This window comes from Pristiophorus japonicus, chromosome 6 (genome assembly GCF_044704955.1).
Source record: "Pristiophorus japonicus isolate sPriJap1 chromosome 6, sPriJap1.hap1, whole genome shotgun sequence".
In the NCBI taxonomy this organism is placed as follows: domain Eukaryota; kingdom Metazoa; phylum Chordata; class Chondrichthyes; family Pristiophoridae; genus Pristiophorus; species Pristiophorus japonicus.
Window position 1 is genome coordinate 200,486,373 of NC_091982.1, and position 27,224 is coordinate 200,513,596.

Sequence of the window (27,224 nt, forward strand, 5' to 3'; positions counted from 1 at the left end):
CTGAAGGAAGGCATCATCTCGCCAGTCGAATTCAGTGACTGGGCAAGCCCGATTGTGCCGGTGCTCAAGGCGGATGGGTCGGTCAGGATATGTAATGGTTACAAGGCCACCATCAATCGGGTGTCATTCCAAGACCAGTACCCGCTACCAAGAGCGGAGGACCTCTTTGCGATGCTATCTGGTGGCAAACTGTTTTCAAAATTGGACCTGACCTCAGCTTGCATGACTCAGGAGGTTGCGAGTGAGTCGAAGAAGCTGACCACCATCACGACACACAAGGGGTTGTTTGAGTACAACAGATGTCCGTTCGGGATTCACTCAGCCGCCACGAACCTTCAACGGAACATGGAAAGTCTCCTTAAGTCGATTCCAAGGACAGTGGTTTTTCAAGACGACATCCTCATCACGGGCTGCGATACTGAAGAACACCTCCACAACCTGCAGGAGGTGCTACGCAGACTGGACTGGGTAGATCTTCCACTGAAAAAGGTGAAGTGCGTCTTCCTAGCTCCAGAGGTAGAATTCCTGGGGATGAGGGTAGCAGCAGACAGGATCAGACCTACTGCGTCCAAAACGGAAGCGATCCAGAGAGCATCCAGACCCCGTAACATGAGGAGCTGCGTTCGTTCTTGGGGCTCCTGAACTATTTTGATAACTATCTTCCCAAGTTGAGCACGCTGTTAGAGCCGCTACACATGCTCCTATGCAAAGGTCGCGAATGGGTCTGGTAGGACAGCCAGGAAAGGGCTTTTGATAGAGCACGCAATTTGTTATGCTCCAACAATCAGTTAACGCTATATGACCCGAGTAAGAAACTTGTTTTAACGTGCGATGCGTCGTCCTATGGGGTCGGGTATGTGTTGCAGCATGTTAATGCCAAGGGTCAGTTACAGCCGGTAGCTTATGCCTCCAGAAGTCTGTCCCAGGCAGAAAGGGGCTACGGGATGATAGAAAAGGAAGCGCTTGCATGTGTATATGCAGTAAAAAAAATGCACCAGTACCTGTTTGGCAGAAAATTTGAGCTGGAGACAGATCACAAACCCCTAACGTCCCTTTTGGCTGACAACAAGGCCATAAATGCAAATGCGTCGGCCCGCATACAGAGGTGGGCACTCACGTTAGCCGCCTATGACTATACAATTCGGCACAGACCGGGAACTGAAAACTGCGCCGATGCACTCAGCAGGCTCCCACTAGCCACCACCGAGGGGGCAACCGAGCATGCTGCTAAGATGGTCATGGCTGTTGAAGCTTTCGAAAGCGAAGGGTCACCCATGACAGCCAGTCAGATCAAAGTCTGGACAAATAGAGACTCACTACTGTCTTTAGTCAAGAAATGTGTCCTGAATGCGGTCTGGGCAGCCACTTACGGGGCATGCCCTGAGGAATTTAAACCATTTCACAGGCGCAAGGATGAACTCTCGATTCAGGCCGATTGCCTACTATGAGGAAACCGAATAGTCTTGCCCCAGATGGGCAGAGAGGCGTTCATCCGAGAACTCCACAATGAGCACCCGGGCATTGTCATGATGAAGGCAATTGCCAGGTCACACGTTTGGTGGCCAGTGGTAGATGCAGACCTGGAACTTTGTGTTCGCAGGTGCAACACGTGTACCCAGCTGGGCAATGTGCCTAGGGAAGCCCCCCTTAGCCCCTGATCCTGGCCCGCCAAGCCATGGTCACGCATCCATGTGGACTAAGCAGGTCCTTTCATGGGAAAAATGTTTTTGGTTGCAGTAGACACCTACTCCAAATGGATCGAGTGACATTCTCAATTCAAGCACATCCTCTGCCTCGATAGAAAGTCTACGGGTAATGTTCGTCGCCCATGGTGTACCGGACGTCTTGGTCAGCGACAATGGCCCGTGCTTTACAAGTATTGAATTCCAGGACTTCATGGCAAGAAATGGTATCAACCATGTCAGGACGGCACCGTTCAACGGCCAGGTGGAACGAGCAGTGCAGATAATCAAACAGGGGATGCTCAGAATCCAAGGGGGTTCCCTGCAAAGTCGCCGATCACGCCTCCTATTGGCCAATAGATCCCGACCACATTTGCTCACAGGGGTTCCACCCGCAGAGCTGCTAATGAAAAGGATGCTCAAAACCAGGTTATCCCTTATACACCCCACCATGAAAGATATTGTTGAGAGCAGGCGCCGGTCACAATGTGACTACCATGACGGGATTGCGAGGGCGCGATGTATTGATGTCAATGACCCTGTCTTTGTCCTCAACTACGCTGCAGGGCCCAAATGGATCACAGGCACTGTGATTGCCAAAGAGGAGAATAGGATTCTGGTAGTTAAACTTGCCAATGGACAAATCTGTCGCAAACACGTGGATCAAACAAAAAGGAGGTTCAGCAACCCCGTAGAAGAAACAGACGAAGAACACGATGTAGAGTTCACTCCACCACAGGTGACCGAACACCAGAACCAAGTGGAGGAGAGCCCAGTCACTGTGGGCAGTCCAGATAGGCCTGAGGCACCGCAAACAGCAGACACTCAGGCCAGCGCCCAACAACCAGAGCCCCTACTCAGGCGCTCTACAAGGGAGCGTAAACCACCAGAGAGACTTAACCTGTGATCCCAATAAGGCTTTGATGGGGGAGGTGATGTCATGTATTCAATTGTCATTGTAATCCATGTATAAATTGACCTAAGTTGTACGCCGTGAGAACACTGACCACTAGGTGGTGAACTTGTGGGAGACACTCCTAACCTAGACTTTCAGGTATAAAAGGGGAAGCTCCACCCATCTTCTCCACTTCAATGCTGGCTAATACAGGTTACTGGTCACAGAGTGACCTTCTCTCTAGTATGGGCCTCGTGTGCATTTGTACTGTATAGTAAGGACATATCACCAACTTTGCTGACGATACAAAGATGGGAGGAAAAGCAATGTGTGAAGAGGACACAAAAAATCTGCAAAAGGACATAGACAGGCTAATTGAGTGGGCAAAAATTTGGCAGATGCAGTATAATGTTGGAAAGTGTGAGGTCATGCACTTTAGCTGAAAAAAATCAAGAGCAAGTTATTATTTAAATCGTGAAAGATTGCAAAGTGTCGCAATACAGCGGGACCTGGGGTACTTGTGCATGAAAAACAAAAGGATAGTATGCAGGCACAGCAAGTGATCAGGAAGGCCAATGGTATCTTGGCCTTTATTGCAAAGGGGATAGATTATAAAAGTAGAGAAGTCTTGCTACAGCTATACAAGGTATTGGTGAGGCCACACCTGGAATACTGCGTGCAGTTTTGGTTTCCATATTTATGAAAGGATATACTTGCTTTGGAGGCAGTTCAGTGATGGTTCACTAGGTTGATTCAGGGGATGAGGGGGTGACTTATGAAGAAAGGTTGAGTAGGTTGGGCCTCTACTCATTGGAATTCAGAAGAATGAGAGGTGATTTTATCGAAACATATAAGATTATGAGGGGACTTGACAAGGTGGATGCAGAGAGGATGTTTCCACTGATAGGGGAGACTAGAACTAGAGGGCACGATCTTAGAATAAGGGGCCACCCATTTAAAACTGAGATGAGGAGAAATTTCTTCTCTTAGAGGGTTGTAAATCTGTGCAATTTGCTGCCTCAGAGAGCTGTGGAAGCTGGAACATTGAATAAATTTAAGACAGAAATAGACAGTTTCTTAAACGATAACGGAATAAGGGGTTAAGGGGAATGGGAGGGGAAGTGGAGCTGAGTTCATGATCAGCCATGATCTAAATTGAATGGCGGAGCAGGCTCGAGCGGCCATATGGCCTACTTCTGCTCCTATTTCTTATGTTCTTATTTCCAATTTGTCGCCAGCATGCAAAACTGCCATTGTGGATCGGCCTCGCGTTATACAAGCTGCTCGATTTTCATTTCCATTGATTTCAATGCAAATTGGGTGGCATCTTGGAAGCCAATATAAGGAGGATCTTGACTCAAAGGTGGTTACTGTCTAAGGTGCCAGCGAAATACATTTGCAGATTATTAGTCAGACATTCTGGTTAGGTTAACATCATTCCACCTGACTACGTGTCAATCACAATATCTCCCCACCATTCATGGCTGCTCAAATCCTTTCCTGTGAGTCAGTCAGTCATAGGCAGTCCCTCGGAATCGAGAAAGACTTGCTTCTACTCTTAAAATGAGTCCTTAGGTGGCTGTACAGTCCAATACGAGAGCCACAGTCCCTGTTACGGGTAGGACAGATAGTCGTTGAGTGTAAGGAAGGGAGGGAGAGGTTTGCCACACACTCTTTCCGCTGCCTGCGCTTGATTTCTGCATGCTCTTGGCGATGAGACTCGAGGTGCTCAGTGCCCTCCCGGATGCACTTCCTCCACTGAGGGCAGTCTTTGGCCAGGGACTCCCAGGTGTCGGTGGAGATATTGCACTTTATCAGGGAGGCTTTGAGGGTGTCCTTATAACATTTCCTCTACCCACCTTTGGCTCATTTATCATGAAGGAGTTCCAAGTAGAGGGTTTGCTTTGGGAGTCTCGTGTCTGGCATGCGCACAATGTGGCCTGCCCAGTGAAGCTGATCAAGTGTGGTCAGTGCTTCAATGCTGGGGATGTTGGTCTGGTCGAGGATGCTAATGTTGGTGCGTCTGTCCTCCCGGGAGATTTGTTGGATCTTGCGGAGACATCGTTGGTGGTATTTCTCCAGCGACTTGAGCTGTCTACTGTATATGATCCATGTGTCTGAGCCATACAGTAGGGTGGGTATTACTACAGCCCTGTAGACCGTGAGCTTAGTGGCGGATTTGAGAGCCTGGTCTTCGAACACGCTTTTCCTCAGGCGGCCGAAGGCTGCACTGGCGCACTGGAGGCGGTGTTGAATCTCGTCATCAATGTCTGCTTTTGTTGATAAGAGGCTCCTGAGGTATGGGAAATGGTGCACATTGTTCACGTTTCCTGTGATCACATCTGTTGTTGGGTCTCGTAAACCAACTGTGGCACTTCACCGCAACAAGACTTTGCTGACTTCTATTGGCTTGCCATCTCTTAAGCACTGAATTGAAATATTACTGAGGGATACCATATCAATGAGGAATAGAAAATAATGGAAGAAAGACCCTTTGGGTACTCCTGTGGTGAGCTTGTGGGCGTGGGAGAAAAAGTCAGTGCAGATAATATGGTAGCTACATTGGGAAAACAGGATCGGGATGTGTTACTGAGTTGGATCGTGGAGGCGATCGGGTAGAAACGGATAGAATGGTTGGTCACGTCTAATACTGTGGAGAGATCAAAGAGTTATAAGCGCAGTCAGAAAGAATATCAAAGAATTATAAGCGCAGTCAGAAAGAATGTTGATGCTGTGGTGTACATCTATATTTAGGGAATGATTCACTTTTAATTCTATATCGTACAAATATTCATAGGCTATGGCAGCAAGGGCGTATCCCGGAGGTGGTCATTGCTACAATTTAGGCTCTCTTCCAATTCTTTTTAATTGTGTTTACTGCAAATGGCCTTGACACATCCACATGGAGCTCAGAAATTGCCATTAAACATATCTGAAACTGGACTCAAAATAGTGAAGAGCCTGCAGCATATAGTTCAGTCTAAGAAGCCTCTGACGGTAGAGCTGTCAATCAAGGCAGATCAAAGACACACTGGAGCAGCTGTGATAAAGAACCACTTGATGAGAACAGTTCACAACTCATCCAAGGCTTGCATAACCATCTAGTGCTTTGATGAGGCATTGGGGGTAATTCTCAACTTCAGCAGAGACTTCAATGGAAAAGAAAATTGTGTGGCACTTGTAATGGGGGCAGATTCGCTATCGACAGTTTCCCACCCCCGTTGAAGTTGTAAAGTGGCTTTAGTATTTGCAAATGAAAGCAACTGTTCTGCAGCACAAAGATTACTTAGTAGTTTTAACTGGCACCTGCCCGATTGCAATATACGTCCATCGTCCTTCAAAAGATTCTGAATTTGGTTAGCTGTAGTTTAAGGCTATTGGGGCTGTGATCCAAACAACCCAACTTTTTTCCAATCTACTGGAATAATATTTCCCTAAAAAATAGGGTGACCATATTTTCGAAATCAAACCCAGAGACATACAGTAAAGATTCACTATTAATGCCCGGCAAGCGTTTTTTGTTGCAAAGAGCATATTTACCCAAACCAGCAGCCATGGAGATCGCCCATTGTCAATTCCACCACCTTGCACACATTTCGGCCACAATATCACTCGCTCAAAAAACCGCCCTCAAAAAGTGGAACTAACCGGAACGAATCACAGCGTTATGGATGCCATGTTGTCGATCACATGTCGCGTCCTTTAAAAGGCTGCTGTGCTTCAACCTCGGCGGAGTTCGGATGTACTCTGCAGGTTGTTGGAATTGATGTGAACATCTCTGAAAACATCTTGACCACACTGACCGATTGGAATTGAAGAGGTGTGCTCGTCAGGGCATTCCTTGTTTGTGTGCAATCGGTGGAAAACAGAGAGCTGCTGCAATGGGGCCCGTCCTTTCTCACCCTCTCTTGGTGACCAAATACATGCAGCAGACTCGGCATCACCGAAGGAACGCTTCCTTGTGCCCAATGTATGAAGTGACAAACAGATGAGGAGGACCAGACGTTACATCTCCTGCAAGTACAAGGAGAAGCAGTCTTACCTGGACTTGCCTGACACCACCTGCCTTCGGAGACTGCACGTCCACAAAGAGATTATCACTGAGGAATGCCAGCTGATAAAGGCAGACCTGCGGCCTGCCAGCACCATCAGAACTGCACTGTCCGTCGAGGTCAAAGTCACCGCGGCACTGTCGTTCTGTGCCTCGGGTTCTTTTCAGGCCACAGCTGACGACATTTGCGGACTTTCTGAGCATGCCACACATCGCTGCATTAGACAGGTCACTGAAGCCCTGTACGCACACAGGAGGGACATGATCAGCTTCCCTATGACCAGCGAGGCACAGAATGAGAGGGCTCTTGGTTCTCCAGAATTGCAAAATTCCCCAAGGTGCAGGGAGCAATAGACTGTACGCACATCACGATGTGGGCACCTTTTCAGGATGCTGAGATTTTCAGGAACTGCAAGGGATTCCACTCCCTGAATTTCCAGCTGGTTGTCGACCACCAGCAAATCAAACTGGCAGTGAATGTTCAATTTCCGGGCAGCATCCATGATGCGCACATCCTGCATGAGAACACTGTATCTGACTTGTTTAACAATGAGCCACAAGGTCAATGCTGGATGATTGGGGACAAAGGATATGGCCTCGCCACCTGGCTGATGACCCCCCTGCGTGACACCCACACCGAGGCCGAGAGGCGATACAATGAGAACCACAAAGCAACTCGCAATATCATGGAGAAAACCATTGGAATGCTGAAGCAGTGCTTCAGATGGCTGGACCATTCAGGAGGCGAGCTCCAATACCACCCTGATCAGGTAGCTCAATTTGTGGTGGTCTGCTCCATGATACACAACTTGGCTATCAGGAGGGGACAAGAATTGCCTGATGAGTCTGACAGTCCACCTCACCAGAGAAAGGAAGATGAGGACGAGGAGGCGGATGCTGACATCAGGCCAGACAATCAGGCTGACGCTGAAGCCATGCCCCTATCCCCCTGTAGACCGCATGAAAGGGCCCATGGTGGCATGATAGCTGCAAGAGCCTTTCATCAGGAGCTCATCATTGATCGCTTTGCTTGAAAGAACATTGGTGTTATTTACAAGGCTGACACATTGCTGGGTGTGCAGGTCATACATCAATGGTGGGCATCACCTTGGTGACAGTTAAAGTTTAAGTTGATTGAAATTAAGTGTGATTATACCCTTTGATGTTAAGGAATCACCAACGTGTAATGGTGCAGCTATCTGAGCCAATGTGCTGCAAGGTTTTGTTAAATAAAAAACGTTAAAAACCGAACATTAGTCTGAAATATCAGTATTTCTGTACAAACCAATCCTCCCCCCCCCACTTCTGGCTTCTTCTCCCCACCTCTACCTCTTACCCTCCTGACTCCAAGCTGCCTGGCCGAGTAGGTCCTCAGGTGATGCTTCATTGCGGGGGGGGGGGGGGCAATGGCTGAAACGCTGCCTGGAAGGATACGGGAGAGGACGGTCCCGAGGTGGGAGCGTGCTCTGAGCCAAAAGCAAGATGTTGCTGCTGGCTCTCGTGTGGTTGGCAATGGGGATACGTCACTTTGGGGTGCAGTGCAGTGCTCTGGGACCACTGGAAACTCTCTGCCACCAGTGTTCTTGGCTACCAGCTCCAGGGTCTCCTCCATCCCTTCAATTTTATATGTTATTTGTTGGACAAAAACTCGGTGCCAACTATGTTCTTGGTGCTTAGTGAGCTTTTTGCTGCTGGTGAATCTCCATCGTACCTCCCACAACAGCTAAACCAGCACACACCACAGCCACACACGCTTTCAATCCCTCTCAGCTCCCTCTCTCTCTGTCTCCTCTTCTGTGGATGTCATGATGACCCTTGACCTCCTGAATCACAGGAATCAAGTGTTGCCATGCCGTTGCTAAGGACGGCGACACTTTACAGCAGAAGGTCAGAAAAATTTAACGCTACCGCCCATTTGATATTGCTCGCGGTAATGCACATTTTCAAAAATGTAAACTAGGTGTTTTGAGAATGGGCGAGAAGCCGGCGATCTGAAAACAATTTATTAATGCCCACGCCGGGAATAACGCCCATTTTTGAGCGATAAGCTCAAAAGTGGAGGTTCTAGCCCAATAACACTCTTCAGTCCATTGACCTGAAACTGTGATTCTGTCTAACAGTATAATATGCGTATATTCCAGTGACTATTGCTCTATCTATTCGGGGATGATTTTTATGAACCGGGGACTCTTCTAGGGATATTGTTTGTCCGGGGACACAGTATCTCATCATCTAGTGACTTTCCCCGGAAAACAGGAACGCATGGTCACCCTACTAAAGATTTCATTGGTTAAAGTCTGTTTTAAACTCACAGGTCCAAAACCTCCTGGGGCCTGCTCCACCAGTATACATGTGCCAGAATAGATCTCCTGTCCCCGTTAGGCTGGACACCTTGTCTGAAATCCTGGTGACAGGATTATTTGTATAGTCAGGTTGGGCTACTGGTGCCTGTAAGGTCACATCAGCAGTAATCATCGCAGCCCAACCTGATCTGCCCTTATAAGGTGCAACAGCACCTTACCACTCCATTTCTGGTCATACAAAGTCCAAATGGGCCAAAGAAAAACATTCCTTTTTCATTCTTCAGCTCCGTTTGGCACAATTCTGCCACTAGAGAAGGTCATAGACCCCCTCTAAGTGCTGAGCTCTACTTGGTATGTTGCCATAATTGCGAGCTTTGATATTTTTACCTGTCTTAAAATGATCACCGTTACAAAGATTAAGGTGAACATTGGATCATACTGTGCAGCAAGTATTTAGAAATTATGAAATATTTGTTTATAGTACTTACAGTTAAAAATAGTTTTTTAATTACTTATTTAAATGTTGAAACCTGATTGCTTAAGAAAGGCGTCAGGTTTTTTATTATTTAGGACGACCAAGCTTGATTGAAGAAACATTGATTATTAGATTAGAGAATCGATCTTTGTTCAGTATTTTTTACTGTTGTAAGCTTCATAATCAAAATATCCTTAACATTTTTACTCTGTATTTTGGATATTAGACACTATATTTGCAGAGCTTTTTATAAAGTGGCAGGCTAATGCTGCACAGGAGCAAATGATTAAATGAATATTAATGTATTGATCAGGAATGTGCCAAGTAAAGCCACATTGAACGCGTGAGGGCGATTAATCAGCAACATTTTGTTTGGTAGGCCATCACTTAACGAATGTATGGCAGTATAGTGCTATTAGCTTGAGTCCGATATATAAATTCCTTTAGGTATAAGCAATTACTATGCCATCAAAACATTCCTGTGAAAAACTGTCATTTAGATAGATGCATAAATATGGGATGTTGGCTCAGTGAATAGATATTTCATGGTTTTATTATGACTGATATCTTTGGATCTAATAGATAAATAGCATCCCAAAGATTGATGGCAAAGATTGATTAGTAATCTTGCTTCAGCACTACATGGCAAATCTACTTAGATAAATCATGCATTGAGGAGTGGGGAGGTGAGGTGGTGGTAGGTGCGTGAAGAATGATATACCCAATGGGATTAAACCTAATCATTATAGTGATCATCTCGAAAAGGTTATTTATCTGGGGTTTGTTGATCTGCTGCATTGGAGTCTGAATTCACTGTCATAGTGAAGTCATGCAGTGCTGATGCTCATAAGCACCCTCTATAAATATATTGCCATATAAAACTAGAAGTAGTATAATTGCTGCAAATTGTCTCTGAAGGAAATTACTGTGCTAATAGATATTATTGTGCACCCCTGCAAAAGTTTTCATTTACTAACCATGCATAAGGACAGAAAAAATGTCTCTTGCTGTGTGAGTCAAAAAGAACACCCTTGTTACTGTAATTTGCAGGAAATGACATAAACCCGCTCACATCAGCCTAATTCTTCAGATAATGCACAAAATCCGTCTCCAGCATACCATGCAATAGAGGCCCTCAGCTACAAATTGGGTTTAGCAAACATATAAATTAAGCAATAGCAAAATATCAACGCATTAGATTCTAGTAGATTATAATATTAAACAATAACATCTTGCAAAATAGTAAAATGTGACTCTTCACTAATCACCCGAGTAATTCTGAACGTGGATCAGAATCTGTAATGTAAACTTTCAATGCAAATTTGAACCCCTCAATGAGGCTTTGCATGCTCAGCCGTATACAGCCTGCAATACAGCAGAACAGGAAGAATTGCTGAACTGGCAAAAATGTCTGTGCACGGAGATGTTAATTACCCATTTCCCGTGGAGATACCTGTGGAACAACCCCAGCATTAAAAACCAGGCTACTGAGTTCATATTTCTGGGAATTTGAGAACCTGATTGCTGTGATCTCTGCATATAAAATCCAGATTTGTAATATCTCAGTACATGTCCGTTTATTGATATCAAGTTGAGGGGATTGTTTATAAGTATCAGCAGTAAGGAAAGCAAACCAACCCCAGTAGCACTTTAATGTGGATTCCCTTACAACATGGGGAAACTGTTTTAAGAAAGCAGTTCCAGATAACTCAGTTAACAACACAATAACTTGCATTTATATAGCCTTTAACATAATAAAACACCCCAAGGTGCTTCACAGGAGCATTGTCAGACAAAATTTGACACCGAGCCACATAAGGAGATATTAGGACAGGTGAGGTAGGTTTTAAGGAGCATCATAAAGGATGAGAGTGAGGGAGAGACACAGAAATGTTTAGGGAGGGAATTCCATAGTTTAAGGCCTAAACAGCTGAAGGCACGGTCACCAATGGTGGAGCGGAGGAAATTGGTGTGCACAGGAGGCCAGAATGGAGAAATGCAGAGTTCTCCAACAGGGTTGTTGGGCTGGTGGAGGTTAGGGAGATAGGGAGGGGAGATGCCAAGGAGGGATTTGAACATATGGATGAGAATTCTAAATTTGAGGTATTTCTGGACTGGGTACCATTGTAGGTCAGTGAGCAAAAAGTGAACAGGACTTGGTGCGAGTTAGGAAATGGGCAGCAGAGTTTTGGCAGAGCTCAAGTTTACAGGAGGTGGAAGATGGGAGGCCGTCCAGGAGAGTATTTTGAATTGTCAAATCTGGAGGTAACAAAGGCAAGGATGAGGGTTTCAGCAGCAGATGAGCTGAGACAATATTACAGAGGTGGAAATGGGCATTCTTGGTGATGGAGAGGATATGTGGTCGGAAGCTCAGATCAGGGTCACATTGGATGCCGAGGTTGTGAACAGTCTGATTCAGCCTCGGACAGCTACAGTCAAATGAAGGAAGAAAGAACCTGCATTTAAGTAGCACCTCAGGTCATTCCAAAATACTTCACTGCCAATGAAGTGTAACTGCTGTTATAATGTAGAGAAATGCGACAGCCAATTTGCACACAGCAAGGTCCCACAAACAGAAATTAGATTAATGACCAGATTATCTACTTTTGTGATTTTGGTAAAGAGATAAATATTGGCCAGCACACTGGGAGAACTCCACTGCTCTTATTTGAATAGTGCTATTTGATCTTTTACACCCAGTTGAGAAGACAAAAGGGTCTTATCCAAAAGACAGCACCTCAACAATGCAGCACTCCCTTAGTATTGTACTGAAATATTGGCCTATATTTTGTTCTCAAGTCTCTGGAGTGGATCTATGAACCGACAACCTTCTGCCTGAGAAGCACAAAAGCTACCATAGAGCCAAGACTTGTTACATTAGCTCAACGGTATAATTCTCATATCTGAGATAGAAGGTTATGGGTTGCAGCACTACATATACTCACATTCCTTCCAATTTCTACTCTCATCCCTTCTAATTTAAAAATAACTGTTGCTGTGTAAGTGAAGCTCTGGTGTGGTTGTTAACCCAAATTGGTATTTGATAGGACATATGAAGAAAGACAGGATCGACTTATATTCACTGGAACTTAGAAGAATGAGATATATGTAAAATGTCATATTCAACTGGCAATCGATCCCAGAGAGATCGATTTCCATTTGAGCAAGGAGCTGGTAGCAAGAAAGTAACCGTAGGAAGAGGTGGGGCCTGCAAATTAATGGCAGACTGGCCTCTCTCTCTCCACCACAAAGCGCTACTCAGAAATCCTGTCAGATCCACAAGGTGGGTGCTCAGAATATTTTAATGCCCTATTCCTAGGATTTAGGACAGTGTTGGTGGGCAGAATTTCTAGGCCCAAATTTGCCGACAGTATCCAAATGTGCCTCACGAGAGATGAGAATAACTTATTTTCATTTAGTCAAATGCCCTCATATAGGGCCCAAGTTTCGAGCCGCGCCTAGAACGGCGCAGTCCCGACCTGGACGCTTGTTTTTCGCGCCACAAAGTGCGCCTAAAAAAAATGTCCAGATTCTCCAGCTCTCTGCAGGTCGTTTGCAGCTCGGCGCAGCGCAGCATGAGCTGCAGGGGGCGGAGCCAGGTCCCTGCGCTGAAAACAGTGCCGGGACCTCTGCACATGCGCACTACAGTGGGCACGCATGTGCAGTAGCTCCAGGCGCCCAAAACTGTGTGTGGGAGGGGCTGAAGCACGCAGCCCCTAGCCCTGGCCGAATGGCCTCACTGGGGCTGCGTGAATTAGGCTCCTCCCACGCCCAGCTCCTGCTTCCTCCCGGCCCGACTCAACTCCCGCTTCCCGCCCCCCGCCTCCGGACCCGACACCGACCCGACTCACGCTTCCCCCCGCCCCTGGACCGGACCCGACCCCGACCCGACTCCCGCTCTCCCGCTTCCCCCCCTCCCCTCCCCCCCTCCCCGCCCCCGGACCAGACCCGACCCCCCGGACTGGACCCGACCCGACTCCCGGTTCCCCCCCCCGCCTCCGGACCCGACACCGACCCGACTCCCGCTCCCCCTCCCGCCCCCGCCCCCCGGACTGGACCCGACCTGACCCCCCGACCCGACCCAACCTGTAAATCTGGTGCTGGGGACAGGCCCTGCCCGAAGTCTTGGGCCCTGCCCGAAGTCTCGGGCCCGACCGGGCCCGGCCCGTTCAGCCTCCCTCCCCCATCTCCTTTCCCCCCCATCTCATTTCCTTCCCCCCCCCATCTCCTTCCCCCCCCACCCCCATCTCCTTACCACCCCATCTCCTTTCCCACCCCACCATCTCCTTTCCCCCACCCTAATCTCCTTTCCCCCACATCTCCTTTTCCCCCCTCCCTCCCTTCTCCTCCTCCCCCCTCCCTCCCCCCTCCCCCTTCTCCCCCCCATCCCTCCCCCTTCCGTCCCTCTGCTCCCCCCCTCTCTCCCTCTACCCCCTCCCCCTCCCCTCTCCCCCTCCCCCTTCTCCCCCTCCCCCTTCTGCCCCATCCCTCCCCCTTCCCTCCCTCTGCTCCCCCCCCCTCCCTCTATCCCCCTCCCCTCGCTGTCAGAAACACAGACACTGACAAACAGAGAATGAGAGACACACACAGACAGACAGACAGAGAGATAGAGACACTGACAGAGACATACTGGGGGGGCATCCCAGCACGCTGTTGGAGGGCTCCCGATGCTGCAGTCGGTAAGTAGAAAATGTTTTATTTATTGATTTAAAAAAAAAAAAAATTTCTGACTAATTTTTTTTGATTGATTTATTGGTTGATTTATTGATGTTTTTATCATTTATTATTGATGATGGCTCTTTATTTGTAAAACTGAAGTATTTAATGTTTGTAAATTTCCCTTTAAACCCCCCCCCCCCCATTCCCTACGCCTGATTTGTAACCTACGCCTGATTTTCTAAAGCATACAAAAATCTTGTTAGTTTGGAGTAAGTTTTCACTGACGAAACTTTGAAAACAGGCGTAAGTGGCCGGACACGCCCCCTTTTGAAAAAAAAATTCGGTTCCAAAGTGAAACTGTTCTGACAAGAACTGGAGCAAACTAAATGGCGAGAATTCCGATTTCTAAGATACTCCGTTCTACACCAGTTGCTCCTAAAAATCAGGAGCAAATCATGGCGAAACTTGGGGCTTATATTGTTGAGAAAGCTGCTTGATTTTATGAGTCGAAATAGTTTTTCGTTAATTGCTTGATATGGTTGATTTAATTACTGTTATTAAGGTGCTATGGTGGTACAAATCCTCTATTCAGGAATTGGTGCACCTGTTAACTTGATATTTATTGCATATGTGTAGTGGAGAATGTTTGCCAAAATGATTGAGCACTATTGAAATTCATGATGCTTTTGTCTTGTACACAATAGCCTTTGATATCGCCATGTTAATAAAATCAATTAAAGTCTGTTACTTCAGTAAATACATACAAGGAAAATATCTCCTGTAATTGCTGCACAGTTATAATATCCAGCTGCCAGTAGTGTAATCAATGAAAAAGTGAAATGGAATTAATTTTTCTTTAAAATCTGTAAACGAGTAATTTAAAGATTATTTGGGATTTCCAAATGTGTAATGGTAGATAAGACATAATTAATGTTATTTTTACTATTCGCAGATTCCGATATTTATTATAGAGATAAACATTTTTGTCAGCAGTAGGAGGTAGCAATGTCTGATTAGATCCAAGTTCAAAATTTAAATATAAGATGTATATTTCACTATATCAGCTGACCTTTAACTGCTGATTGTTTCTTGCAGTTGTTTATGAACATCGATCAAGATTAGAAAAATCACTACAAAAAGAAAGAATTGAACACAAAAAGGCTAAAGAAGGTAAGGAAACATTGAATCACATTGTCATTTTATAAATGTGTTCATTCATTTTTACTTATTCATTTACTCTCCACATACAAATGGCATAGGCTATCATCATTGAAATTTACAATCATAAAAATTTACAGCACAGAAGGAGGCCATTCGGCCCATCATGTCCGTGACGGCCGAAAAAACAAGGATTTTTTTTTTCTGGTGCAAGCTTTTAACATCCTGTTCCTCTGATCCTGGCTTTTTGTGTTCCCCTCATCCCTTAATCTCATCATTGGTGGCAGCCAATGGTGAAGTGCTTAAGGATCTATTTTTCTTTAAAGATAATGGAAGCCGTTGTTGTCATTGTCATCACCGTCAGTGGCAAAGAATCAGCAACTGTTGTAGAATTCTGCAGTTGTAAAAATACATTGAAAGATTAATATTTTACAGAAATTCATTCCTGGCATAGGCGATGATTATATTTGTAAAGCGTCGGTAGTAGGAGAACAGAGATTAGTACTAGGATCTTCTGACCACAAGAATGTTGGTAGTGGTCATAACTAGGTAAATTATGGTCGTGACTATGGTGGTAGTGGAGAAGGAGAGGGAGATCTCGGAGTATAAATGCAGCAGGTCTACAAAGTAGAGCCTGCATGGCAAAGATTGAGAAGATTCAGGCTGACCAGGGAGGTTATAACTTTTACTTGTTCCACAATAACCTACAGGGACAATCAACCATCTACAATGGACTAATAGAAATATAGAAACATAGAAAATAGGTGCAGGAGTAGGCTATTCAGCCCTTCGAGCCTGCACCACCATTCAATAAGATCATGGCTGATCATTCCCTCAGTATCCCTTTCCTGCTTTCTCTCCATACCCCTTGATCCCTTTAGCCGTAAGGGCCATATCTAACTCCCTCTTGAATATATCCAATGAACTGGCATCAACAACTCTCTGCGGTAGGGAATTCCACAGGTTGACAAATCTCTGAGTGAAGAAGTTTCTCCTCATCTCAGTCCTAAATGGTCTACCCCATATCCTAAGACTGTGTCCCCTGGTTCTGGACTTCCCCAACATCAGGACATTCTTCCCGCATCTAACCTGCCCAGTCCCGTCAGAATCTTATATGTTTCTATGAGATCCCCTCTCAACCTTCTAAACTCCAGTGTACAAAGGCCCAGTTGATAAAGTCTCTCCTCATATGTCAGTCCACCCATCCCGGGAATCAGTCTGGTGAACCGTCGCTGCACTCTCTCAATAGCAAGAACATCCTTCCTCAGATTAGGAGACCAAAACTGAACACAATATTCCAGGTGAGCCCTCACCAAGGCTCTGTACAACTGCATTAAGACCTCCCTGCTCCTATACTGAAATCCCCAATCTATGAAGGCCAACATACCATTTGCCTTCTTCATTGCCTGCTGTACCTGCATGCCCACTTTCAGTGACTGATGAACCATGACACCCAGGTCTTGTTGCACCTCCACTTTTCCTAATTTTCCGCCATTCAGATAATATTCTGCCTTCGTGTTTTTGCCCCCAATTATCCACATTATACTGCATCTGTCATGCAATAGCCCACTCACCTAACCTGTCCAAGTCACCCTGCAGTCTCTTAGCGTCCTCCTCACAGATCACACCGCCACCCAGTTTAGTGTCATCTGCAAATTTGGAGATATTACACTTAATTCCTTCATCTAAATCGTTAATATAAATTGTAAAGAGCTGGGGTCCCAGCACTGAGCCCTGGGGCACCCCACTAGTCACTGCCTGCCATTCTGAAAAAGATCCGTTTATCCCGACTCGCGGCTTCCTGTCTGCCAACCAGTTCTCAATTGGGGGTCAGTACATTACCCCCAATGCCATGTGCTTTGATTTTGCACACCAATCTCTTGTGTGGGACCTTGTCAAAAGCCTTTTGAAAGTCCAAATACACCACATCCACTGGTTCTCCCTTGTCCACTCTACTAGTTACATCCTCAAAAAATTCCAGAAGATTTGTCAAGCATGATTTCCCTTTCATAAATCCATGCTGACTTGGATCGATCCTGTCACTGCTTTCCAAATGCGCTGCTATTTCATCCTTAATAATTGATTCCAACATTTTCCCCACTACTGATGTCAGGCTAACCGGTCTGTAATTACCTGTTTTTTAAAAAGTGGTGTTACTTTAGCTACCCTCCAGTCCATAGGAACTGATCCAGAGTCGATAGACTGTTGGAAAATGATCACCAATGCATCCACTATTTCTAGGGCCACTTCCTTAAGTACTCTGGGATGCAGACTATCAGGCCCCGGGGATTTATCGGCCTTCAATCCTATCAATTTCCCTAACACAATTTCCCGCCTAATAAGGGTATCCTTCAGTTCCTCCTTTTCACTAGACCCTCGGTCCCCTAGTACTTCCGGAAGGTTATTTGTGTCTTCCTTCGTGAAGACAGAACCAAAATACTTGTTCAACTGGTCTGCCATTTCTTTGTTCCCCATTATAAATTCACCTGAATCGTGACTGCAAGGGACCTACGTTTGTCTTCAATAATCTTTTTCTCTTCACATATCTATAGAAGCTTTTGCAGTCAGTTTTTATGTTCCCGGCAAGCTTCCTCTCATGCTCTATTTTCCTCCTCCTAATTAAACCCTTTGTCCTCCTCTGCTAAATTTTAAATTTCTCCCAGTCCTCAAGTTTGCTGCTTTTTCTGGCCAATTTATATGCCTCTTCCTTGGATTTAACACTATCCTTAATTTCCCTTGTTAGCCACGGTTGAGCCACCTTCCCCATTTTATTTTTACTCCAGACAGGGATGTACAATTGTTGAAGTTCATCCATGTGATCTTTAAATGTTTGCCATTGCCTATCCACCGTCAACCCTTTAAGTATAATTTGCCAGTCTATTCTAGCCAATTCATGCCTCATACCATCGAAGTTACCTTTTCTTAAGTTCAGGACCCTAGCCTCTGAATTATCTGTGTCACTCTCCATCTTAATAAAGAATTCTACTATATTATGGTCACTCTTCCCCAAGGGGCCTCGCAAAACATGATTGCTAATTAGTCCTTTCTCATTACACATCACCCAGTCTAGAAAACCATCCCTAATACAGTCCATGAAATCCTCCTCCACCGTATTGCTACCAGTTTGATGAGCCCAATCTATATGTAGATTAAAGTCGCCCATGGTAACTGCTGTACCTTTATTGCACGTGTCCCTAATTTCTTGTTTGATGCTGTCCCTAACCTCACTACTACTGTTTGGTGGTCTGTACACAACTCCCACTAGCGTTTTCTGCCCTTTGGTATTTCGCAGCTCCACCCATACAGATTCCACATCATCCTTACAATTGCGTTAATTTCCTCTTTAACCAGCAACGCTACCCCACCTCCTTTTCCTTTCTATTTATCCTTCCTGAAGTGAAGGTCATGATTGCCTTCAATTTTAACATTGCAAGGATCTCCCAGGGGGATAATTGATGAATGAGCTGCTTTAGCACGTACTGCTTCATTAAGGACGTATCTGAAGTGCTGCAAAGCTATTCACCTAATACATGCAACTTACTAAGAACCACAGAAAACAAGCTGCATTGGGTAGAGCAATGGAAACATAAAGTTCTCAGTGCCAGTCCTCCACTCAACTCTGTAACTGGGCACTATTTTCTTTTTGGACACAATTTCAGTTACCAAACTGTTATTTGCCAGCCATGTTAGGTTTTTGCTGCTTACTGCCTACATTTTACTTGGCCTCTGGAAACTAATAGTCTATTTTTTGTATAATGAAAGAATGATAGATTGCAAGTGGATTCATTTTATTAAGTTGCACTGCTTGTAGTGTATGTGTTTAATGTGATTTGAGGTTATGTTTGCCCTTGAGTGCTTGTTGTGGATATGACATACTGTTACACAAAGCTCATTGATTTCAGCCAGTACATAAGGAAGTCCATAGACATTGGCATCTAACAAAACATTTAATTTACTCAGCATTCAAACTGCTTTCTGGTGGGAATGTTCAAAATCCTGATGTAGCACATTTTGTTAGGCTCTGAAATTCCTAGGTGAAAAAATGATGGATTTTCAAGTCCTCAATTTAATCCACAGTAAGCATATTTACTACTGTTAGAACCACTTGGCTCGTCACAGAGGGGTTACCGTTAAATCCACTACGCTTTCTACAATCAACAAATTGGTTTGGAGAGTCAATTAAGGTGTTATTTTGGACATGCTGAAACCTTATCTTGGTGCATCACTTTAATTACAGAAAAGTTTATTTTATGTTCATTGTAACCACAACCTCCTTAACAACTGTCATGTTGAATTCCAACTGCTTCATAATCTGTAAGTTCTTTATGTAATAACTTAAAGTGCTCAAGAAAAATATATTCCAGTGAAAAAGAAGGGCGGTAAGAGAAAGGATAACCAGCCGTGGATAACCAAGTAAATAAAGGAGAGTATCAAATTAAAAACCAATGCATATAAGGTGGCCAAGGTTAGTGGGAAACTAGAAGATTGGGAAAACTTTAAACGACAGCAAAGGATGACTAAGAAAGCAATAAAGAAAGGAAAGATCGATTACGAAAGTAAACTTGCGCAAAACATAAAAACAGATAGTAAAAGCTTTCACTGATATATAAAACGGAAGAGAGTGACTAAAGTAATGTTGGTCCCTTAGAAGATGAGAAGGGGGATTTAATAATGGGAAATGTGGAAATGGCTGAGACCTTAAACAATTATTTTGCTTCGGTCTTCACAGTGGAAGACACAAAAACCATGCCAAAAATTGCTGGTCACAGGAATGTGGGAAGGGAGGACATTGAGACAATCACTATCACTAGGGGGGTAGTGCTGGACAGGCTAATGGGACTCAAGGTAGACAAGTCCCCTGGTCCTGATGAAGTGCATCCCAAGGTATTAAAAGAGATGGCGGAAGTTATAGCAGATGCATTCATTATAATCTATCAAAATTCTCTGGACTCTGGGGAGGTACCAGCGGATTGGAAAGCAGCTAATGTAACGCCTCTGTTTAAAAAAGGGGGCAGACAAAAGGCAGGTAACTATAGGCCGGTTAATTTAACATCTGTAGTGGGGAAAATGCTTGAAGCTATCATTAAGGAAGAAATAGCGGGACATCTAGATAGGAATAGTGCAATCAAGCAGATGCAACATGGATTCATGAAGGGGAAATCATGCTTAACTAATTTACTGGAATTCTTTGAGGATATAACGAGCATGGTGGATAGAGGTGTACCGATGGATGTGGTGTATTTAGATTTCCAAAAGGCATTCGATAGGGTGCCACACAAAAGGTTACTGCAGAAGATAAAGGTACGTGGAGTCAGAGGAAATGTATTAGCATGGATAGAGAATTGGCTGGCTAAGAGAAAGCAGAGAGTCGGGATAAATGGGTTCTTTTCGGGTTGGAAATCGGTGGTTAGTGGTGTGCCACAGGGATCGGTGCTGGGACCACAACTGTTTACAATATACATAGATGACCTGGAAGAGGGGACTGAGTGTAGTGTTACAAAATTTGCAGATGACACTAAGATTAGTGGGAAAGCGGGTTGTGTAGAGGATACAGAGAGGCTGCAAAGAGATTTAGATATGTTAAGCGAATGGGCTAAGGTTTGGCAGATGGAATACAATGTCGGAAAATGTGAGATCATCCACCTTGAGAAAAAAAACAGTAAAAGGGAATATTATTTGAATGGGGAGAAATTACAACATGCTGCGGTGCAGAGGGACCTGGGGGTCCTTGTGCATGAATCCCAAAAAGTTAGTTTGCAGGTGCAGCAGGTAATCAGGAAGGCGAATGGAATGTTGGCCTTCATTGCGAGAGGGATGGAGTACAAAAGCAGGTAGGTCCTGCTGCAACTGTACAGGATATTGGTGAGGCCACACCTGGAGTACTGCGTGCAGTTTTGGTCACCTTACTTAAGGAAGGATATACTAGCTTTGGAGGGGGTACAGAGACGATTCACTAGGCTGATTCCGGAGATGAGGGGGTTACCTTATGATGATAGATTGAGTAGACTGGGTCTTTACTCGTTGGAGTTTAGAAGGATGAGGGGTGATCTTATAGAAACATTTAAACTAATGAAAGGGATAGACAAGATAGAGGCAGAGAGGTTGTTTCCACTGGTCGGGGAGACTAGAACTAGGGGGCACAGCCTCAAAATACGCGGGGGTCAATTTAAAACCGAGTTGAGAAGGAATTTCTTCTCCCAGAGGGTTGTGAATCTGTGGAACTCTCTGCCCAAGGAAGCAGTTGAGGCTAGCTCATTGAATGGATTCACACCACAGATAGATAGATTTTTAACCAATAAGGGAATTAAGGGTTATGGGGTGCAGGCGGGTAAGTGGAGCTGAGTCCAAGGCCAGATCAGCCATGATCTTGTTGAATGGTGGAGCAGGCTCGAGGGGCTAGATGGCCTACTCCTGTTCCTAATTCAATATGTTCTTATGTAAAGCAAAGTCTTAAAATTCATATTCATACTAAAGTAAACCCTTGATTGAGCAGCAGAGCTATTTAATGTCTAATTGCCCTTTTGTTTAAACGTTTCCTTGTAGATGTACCTTGTGTTGTAACAGTGATATAATTCCATGCTCATGGTTTTATAGTCTACTCTTCCTAATTCAAAGTTTTTTGTGTGAAAAAAATTGAATTATCCTGCAGCGGAAATTAAGCACTTTTAATGAAACACCACACCAAAACACTACAGGAACACTAAAAAAATGCAATTAAACATCAAAGCAGCTGTTGTAATGTGCGTGATCAAAACTTGAGCACTGTATTAGCTGAGTAACACAAAGGTAAATCATTTATTGAAATACTCCATGATTATGGCTTGCTTCCGGCAGACTTCACATTCGTTCACAACATTCTCAATTCTGTTTAGTACAGAGAAACATTCCATTCAGACATCTGGCTCAGTGGTGAGCCGTTCTATCAGCAATTACACATAATTGGAATCCATGGCTTGTGGAGACTGGCTCCTCTACCTCGTCTTAGCTCACTCAATGTAGTCTTTGGGCCTCTCTCAGTCTCACACCCAGTGGCAGCAGCATTCTACCATTCAACATGAACAATTTCCATATCTCTCAGCAATCTGAATGTTCAGAGATCCTTATCAAAGCAAACAATGGATTCAAAACTCATGACAGCCACAGCAGAGAACTAACCTGCTCAAATAGGATTTTGGCTTCAAAGTTGGCTGTCAAATGTCTGTGTGGGTTGTTTGACTGTCAGATTCAGCTGCTTCCTCTGCTGGTGCGATGAATTTACAGTGCCGAAAGCAGTCAGCAATAGAGTCTGCTTTCAGCATCTTCCATGATGAATGGATCATGTGGATTGCCACAAGAAAATCAGATGAAAATGTCAATGCCAGCTTCATGTGCAGCAATTACTTTTCACTCCAAACATTTCTGGTAATGCTGTTTCAAAATATAAATCACATCAGCATCAATTGACTGATTCATGGATGTTATGTTTGGTAAGTAAAAATATTACCTGCATCACATTTAGACCCAGGCACTTCATACGAGCCCCACAGATCTCCAGTATGGTGACTTTTCTGCCTTACAATGTCACATTTCAGTCAAAGTGAAGGAGGTTCGCCTCGAAAAGAGCACCAGTCATCCATGCCTTTGCAAGCAGAGTAACGATGGTAAAAAACACTTGGGGTTTTGGAATTTCCAATCACCAGCAGTTTGTTTTACCCAGTTTGTTTTTTTCTCACCTGAGCATTTTTTGCTGATGAACGTTAGCAATCTGCTTGCTGCAGCTCATAAAATGGCCAATTTCATCAGCATTAAAGATATCTTTAGGCTTGAGTTAAAATTTCAGGAATTTTGTTGCACAATACCCAATTGTAAATGGTTTCTGTAAGGGCGTAATTATCTACCATATGTGGGCCTGGACTTAATTGCATGGCAGTTTTTGAAGTGACTGATGTATGATGTAGAAATAGGATTGGTTTTAAAATTCATTGTCCTTTTCCAGCATGACGAGTTTGGATAATTCATGAAGATTGGGGTAGAAATTATGTTGTGCCCATGTTTGGGTGTAAAACGTGTGCAAAATATATCAATTTACCAGCAGGACAGCCTGCGGCTAATCTGCGCAGGTGCCCACAGGTGACTCACTGCTAAGTTCATGGGTCCCATTTTTTAGGTGTCCCGGGTGGAAGTCAAAAACAGGCATTCGGCCCCTTGAATATATTAACAAGGAGATTAATGCCTGTTGAAGGACCCCCTTTTCAAACTGACTTCCTGGTGAGTGGAGCAGCCCGGCCACGCTCAGGATTCTTCAGCGGCCGCCAACAAATCTTTAAACAATCTTTAAAAAAATAATGTTCCCAGTGGAGCCAGGGGTCTGCCGCCGCATCCCGTTCCCGGGACTTAACTTAGGGATGCTGCCAGCGTCCCGAAATTGTTTGTTCCTGTCGGGCGAACTGCATGACCAGTGGCGACAGCTCAATCCAGTTAGTCAGAAGAGGCCCGAGGACTAGTTTCTATCGATCGTCAGGCCTCTTGTTCGTGTGCGTACTGCCTTCTATTTTGATTTTATTCTTGTTTTTGCGATGGAGAGAGAGGGTAGAATGTGGAATGTTATATTTCTGTGCTGCAACTATCTTCATTTCTCCTGCCTGCACCCCCACCTATTTGATGATCTTATATTTTTCTTCAGTGGTAAAAGCCATCTACATCTGACTAGCCATGTTCTTAAAGTGTTCTCTATAGCCACCTGCTGATGCACTGTACTCAGGTGGGGGAGAGTTACCACACCTGGGTTGATCATGGGGTATTTGTTGCAGAATTTCAAATTAATTGACAATCAACAGATGACTAAAGTAGTGTACAGGGGAAAGTCTATGGATGTTATTTATATGGACTTCCAGAAGGCATTTGATAAAGTCCCGAATAAGAGACTGATAACTAAGGTTGAAGCCCATGGCATTGAAGGCAAATTATTAACCTGGTTAGGAAATTGGCTGAGTGGCAGGAGATAGAGAGTAGGGATAATGAGCAGATAAAGTGCAGGATGTGCCTAGTGCTGACCCGCAGAGATCTGTGTTGGGGCCTCAACTATTCACTGTATCTATTAACAACTTAGAGGATGAGATAGAAAGCCACATATCCAAATTTGTCAATGACATAAAGATAGACGAAATTGTAGGCAGTGTAGATGAAAGCATAAAATTACAAAGGGATATTGATAGATTAAGTGAATGGGCAAAACTGTGGCAAATGGATTTCAGTGTAGGCAAATGTGAGGCCATCCACTTTGGACCTAAAAGGGATAGAACAGGGTATTTCTAAATGGGGAAAAACTCAAAACAGTGGAGTCCCAAAGAGACTTGGGGGTCCAGGTACATAGATCATTAAAATATCATGAATAGGTACGGGAAATAATCCAAAAGACTAATGGAATGCTAGCCTTTATATCTTCAGGACTAGAATACAAGGGGATAGAAGTTGTGCTGCAGCTATACAAAGCCCTGGTTAGACCAAACCTGGAGTTGGATTTTAAGCTTTTCTGTTTTTGGGGCGAAAACAGAGGTGGGGCGGGAAAGTTACTGGCCTGGAATAGTTTGCGCTTTGGTAAGGAAGTTTGGACATCTGGGCCCTGTATTAGGGGCGCAGCGCTAGGGGAGGTGTTGTACAGTTCTCGTGGCGCAAGGATGGAAACCTCGCGAACTAAAGTGCCGGAAAAGACCTCCCCAGGACACCACGCAGCCTGGCTGCTCATTGCACAGGAGGGCACTAGCAGGGATGTCGTCAGGAGGACCAGGCTGCAGTGGCGCAAACCTTTCAATGACCTCACTGGATCACGAAAGGTTACTGCAAAGCCACACTCAACCTCATCCTGCTGTGCCACTTATCACATCCCCACCACTCTGCCTTCCCCACCCTACTCCTGCACATCCTCACTCACACCAACTTACCTTGCACCTCCACCTATCCCTCTCTATCTACATTATCACATTCCCATCTCACTAGCCACCCCTCACACTCACCCTCATCCTTGTCCAATCATACCAAATAACAACACATAAGGGTAGGAACTTGGGTGTTCTCACCAATGCTGATGTAAAGTTTCTGCTAATGTGTTGTCAAACATTGAAATCATATTTTCAACACTTTGCCTTCTTGGACAGATCTGTGTGCACCTTTGGAAGTGGCTTAGTGAGATGCAGTAAATGGTGAGACATAACGGTCACCAGCCCTCCCCCATGGTGATGAGTGTGAAAGGAATGGCTTGGGCATTGTAGGGAGGCTTCATGGTATTGGTGTGGGGTGGTGCCAACCTGATGCATCATGTGGCAGCCAGAGTGTACAGCGAAAGTAAGTGAAGCAAATCTGGCCATAGTGAGGACACCTCTGGCGTCCCAGACAACAATGTGGTCATGTGCTGTTGCCCTGTGTCCTGTACAATATCAGCTGATTGCGGAGAAGGTTGGTGTTGTTGTTGGTGATTCTGGTGTGTTTAATGATGTTGGTATTGGGGCTGATCGTGATGGGATTCTGAGGACCAAGGTGAGATTTTTTCAACAGCACTGATGCTGATGGAATAGATGGCAGCTGAAGTTGAGATGACAGAAGCGATCTGTCAATGGTCAGAGAAGTTGCTCCGAGGAGGTGACACTGAATAAAGAGTTCACTACAAACATTTCAAACCTCCATAAAGCTGAAAAGTGCATTCCAAATCCTGAAGGCTCCAGCTTCTAAGATTGGAAATTGAACAGCTATGAAATGGTAGCTTTTATACCACATTTGCAACTATCAACCATTCAAACCAATCCAGAATTGTTGAGAACCCAACACACTTACTTGACGTGATCCCCGAGGGATGGGAATCTCCTACAAAACTTGGAAAAATCGTTAGGACCTGGTAAAATGCTACTTAAATAACCTTTAGTAGCTTCTTAACTATCTCAATTGCCTGACCCGTCGCTTATTGCCGGGTCTACAAACCGCAGGCAGAGCTGGCACTTTGGAAATTCACAAGGAGGTGGGTTCAGTGCGGACTTCACCCTGCTATCAATCACGGCCATTTTGACTGCGCTCTACCTTCCAAACTTGCGCTCGCAGTACCAGTAAGATTCCGGCCTATGTCACTCTTCCCCATATTTTTATCTTGCTCTGTACTGCCCTAGGCATTTATTTTTTCTTGCCCTGTATCACTCATACTGGTTTATTTTAAGTTGCCTGCATTGTTCGCCATATGTCCATAGGATATCAGTTCAGAATATTGAGAGTTTTCTGTCCATATGTGCAGCTGTTAAAATTTTGAGTCTGCTCAGCATCACTGGTCTCACCCATAAGCAGACTTTGGGGCCAAAATTCAGATGTGCAACAAAGCTGGTCATGAAGGGAGTTGAAGTGCGGCGGCAAGTGAGGCTGAGGGGCTGAATTTGAGGCAGGATCGGGATTCCGCCTCTGTCAATCAGCGGTGGAGTGGTAGTGACGTCACAGCGCGTGTGCGTCACCGCGCTCTCTCCCCTCCTTTAAAGGGGAGAGAATCGGGCATTTTTAAACTTTGGCCCACGACGCCACCAGGGATGGTTGCGGCTGGGCCAGCGGCCAGGCACCCAAGAGGGGGTGCCAGGCTACCTGTTGGCTGCCCGGCCAAACCAGGGGGCACAATAGTTCAATGTCGGCCGTCAAAAAAAAATTATATGGTGACCGCGGCATTCGGCCCTCCCCTTTAATTTCCGCCGCAATGCCAGGGCCGAGAGAGAGGATTCAAGATGCACCGACAGAAAAAGCTGTCGGGGGCACCGCGTGATGGGGCATCGATTTTTTTTTTTACCTGATTTTCTGTCGGGTTATTTTTCAGATGAGAGAGCGGTGGTTCACGTTTTGATGATGCGCTTGCGGCGGTCATCAGCATCGGGGTGGAATTGGGTCCAGGCTGAATTCGGGTCGGGGCGGCCAGTTGGCCACAAAGCCGTGGCCACCGCAAACGGGCAGTAACAGGTCTTTCTGAGACCCTGAATTTCAGCCCCTTTATGTCCTTTTATGA

The 27,224-nt window shown here is 45.1% G+C and overlaps 1 protein-coding gene across 6 annotated transcripts in view; it reads left to right on the forward strand.

The window, feature by feature from the left end:
• The window catches only part of golim4a (golgi integral membrane protein 4a), a 155,902-nt gene that overhangs the window by 37,406 nt on the left and 91,272 nt on the right, over positions 1–27,224 (forward strand). For all 6 annotated transcript variants that reach the window (XM_070882315.1, XM_070882318.1, XM_070882319.1 and 3 more), the window contains one exon: positions 15,161–15,235. In XM_070882315.1, the coding sequence (XP_070738416.1) occupies positions 15,161–15,235 (75 nt within the window). Of the gene's footprint in view, positions 1–15,160; positions 15,236–27,224 lie in introns of those variants that run through there.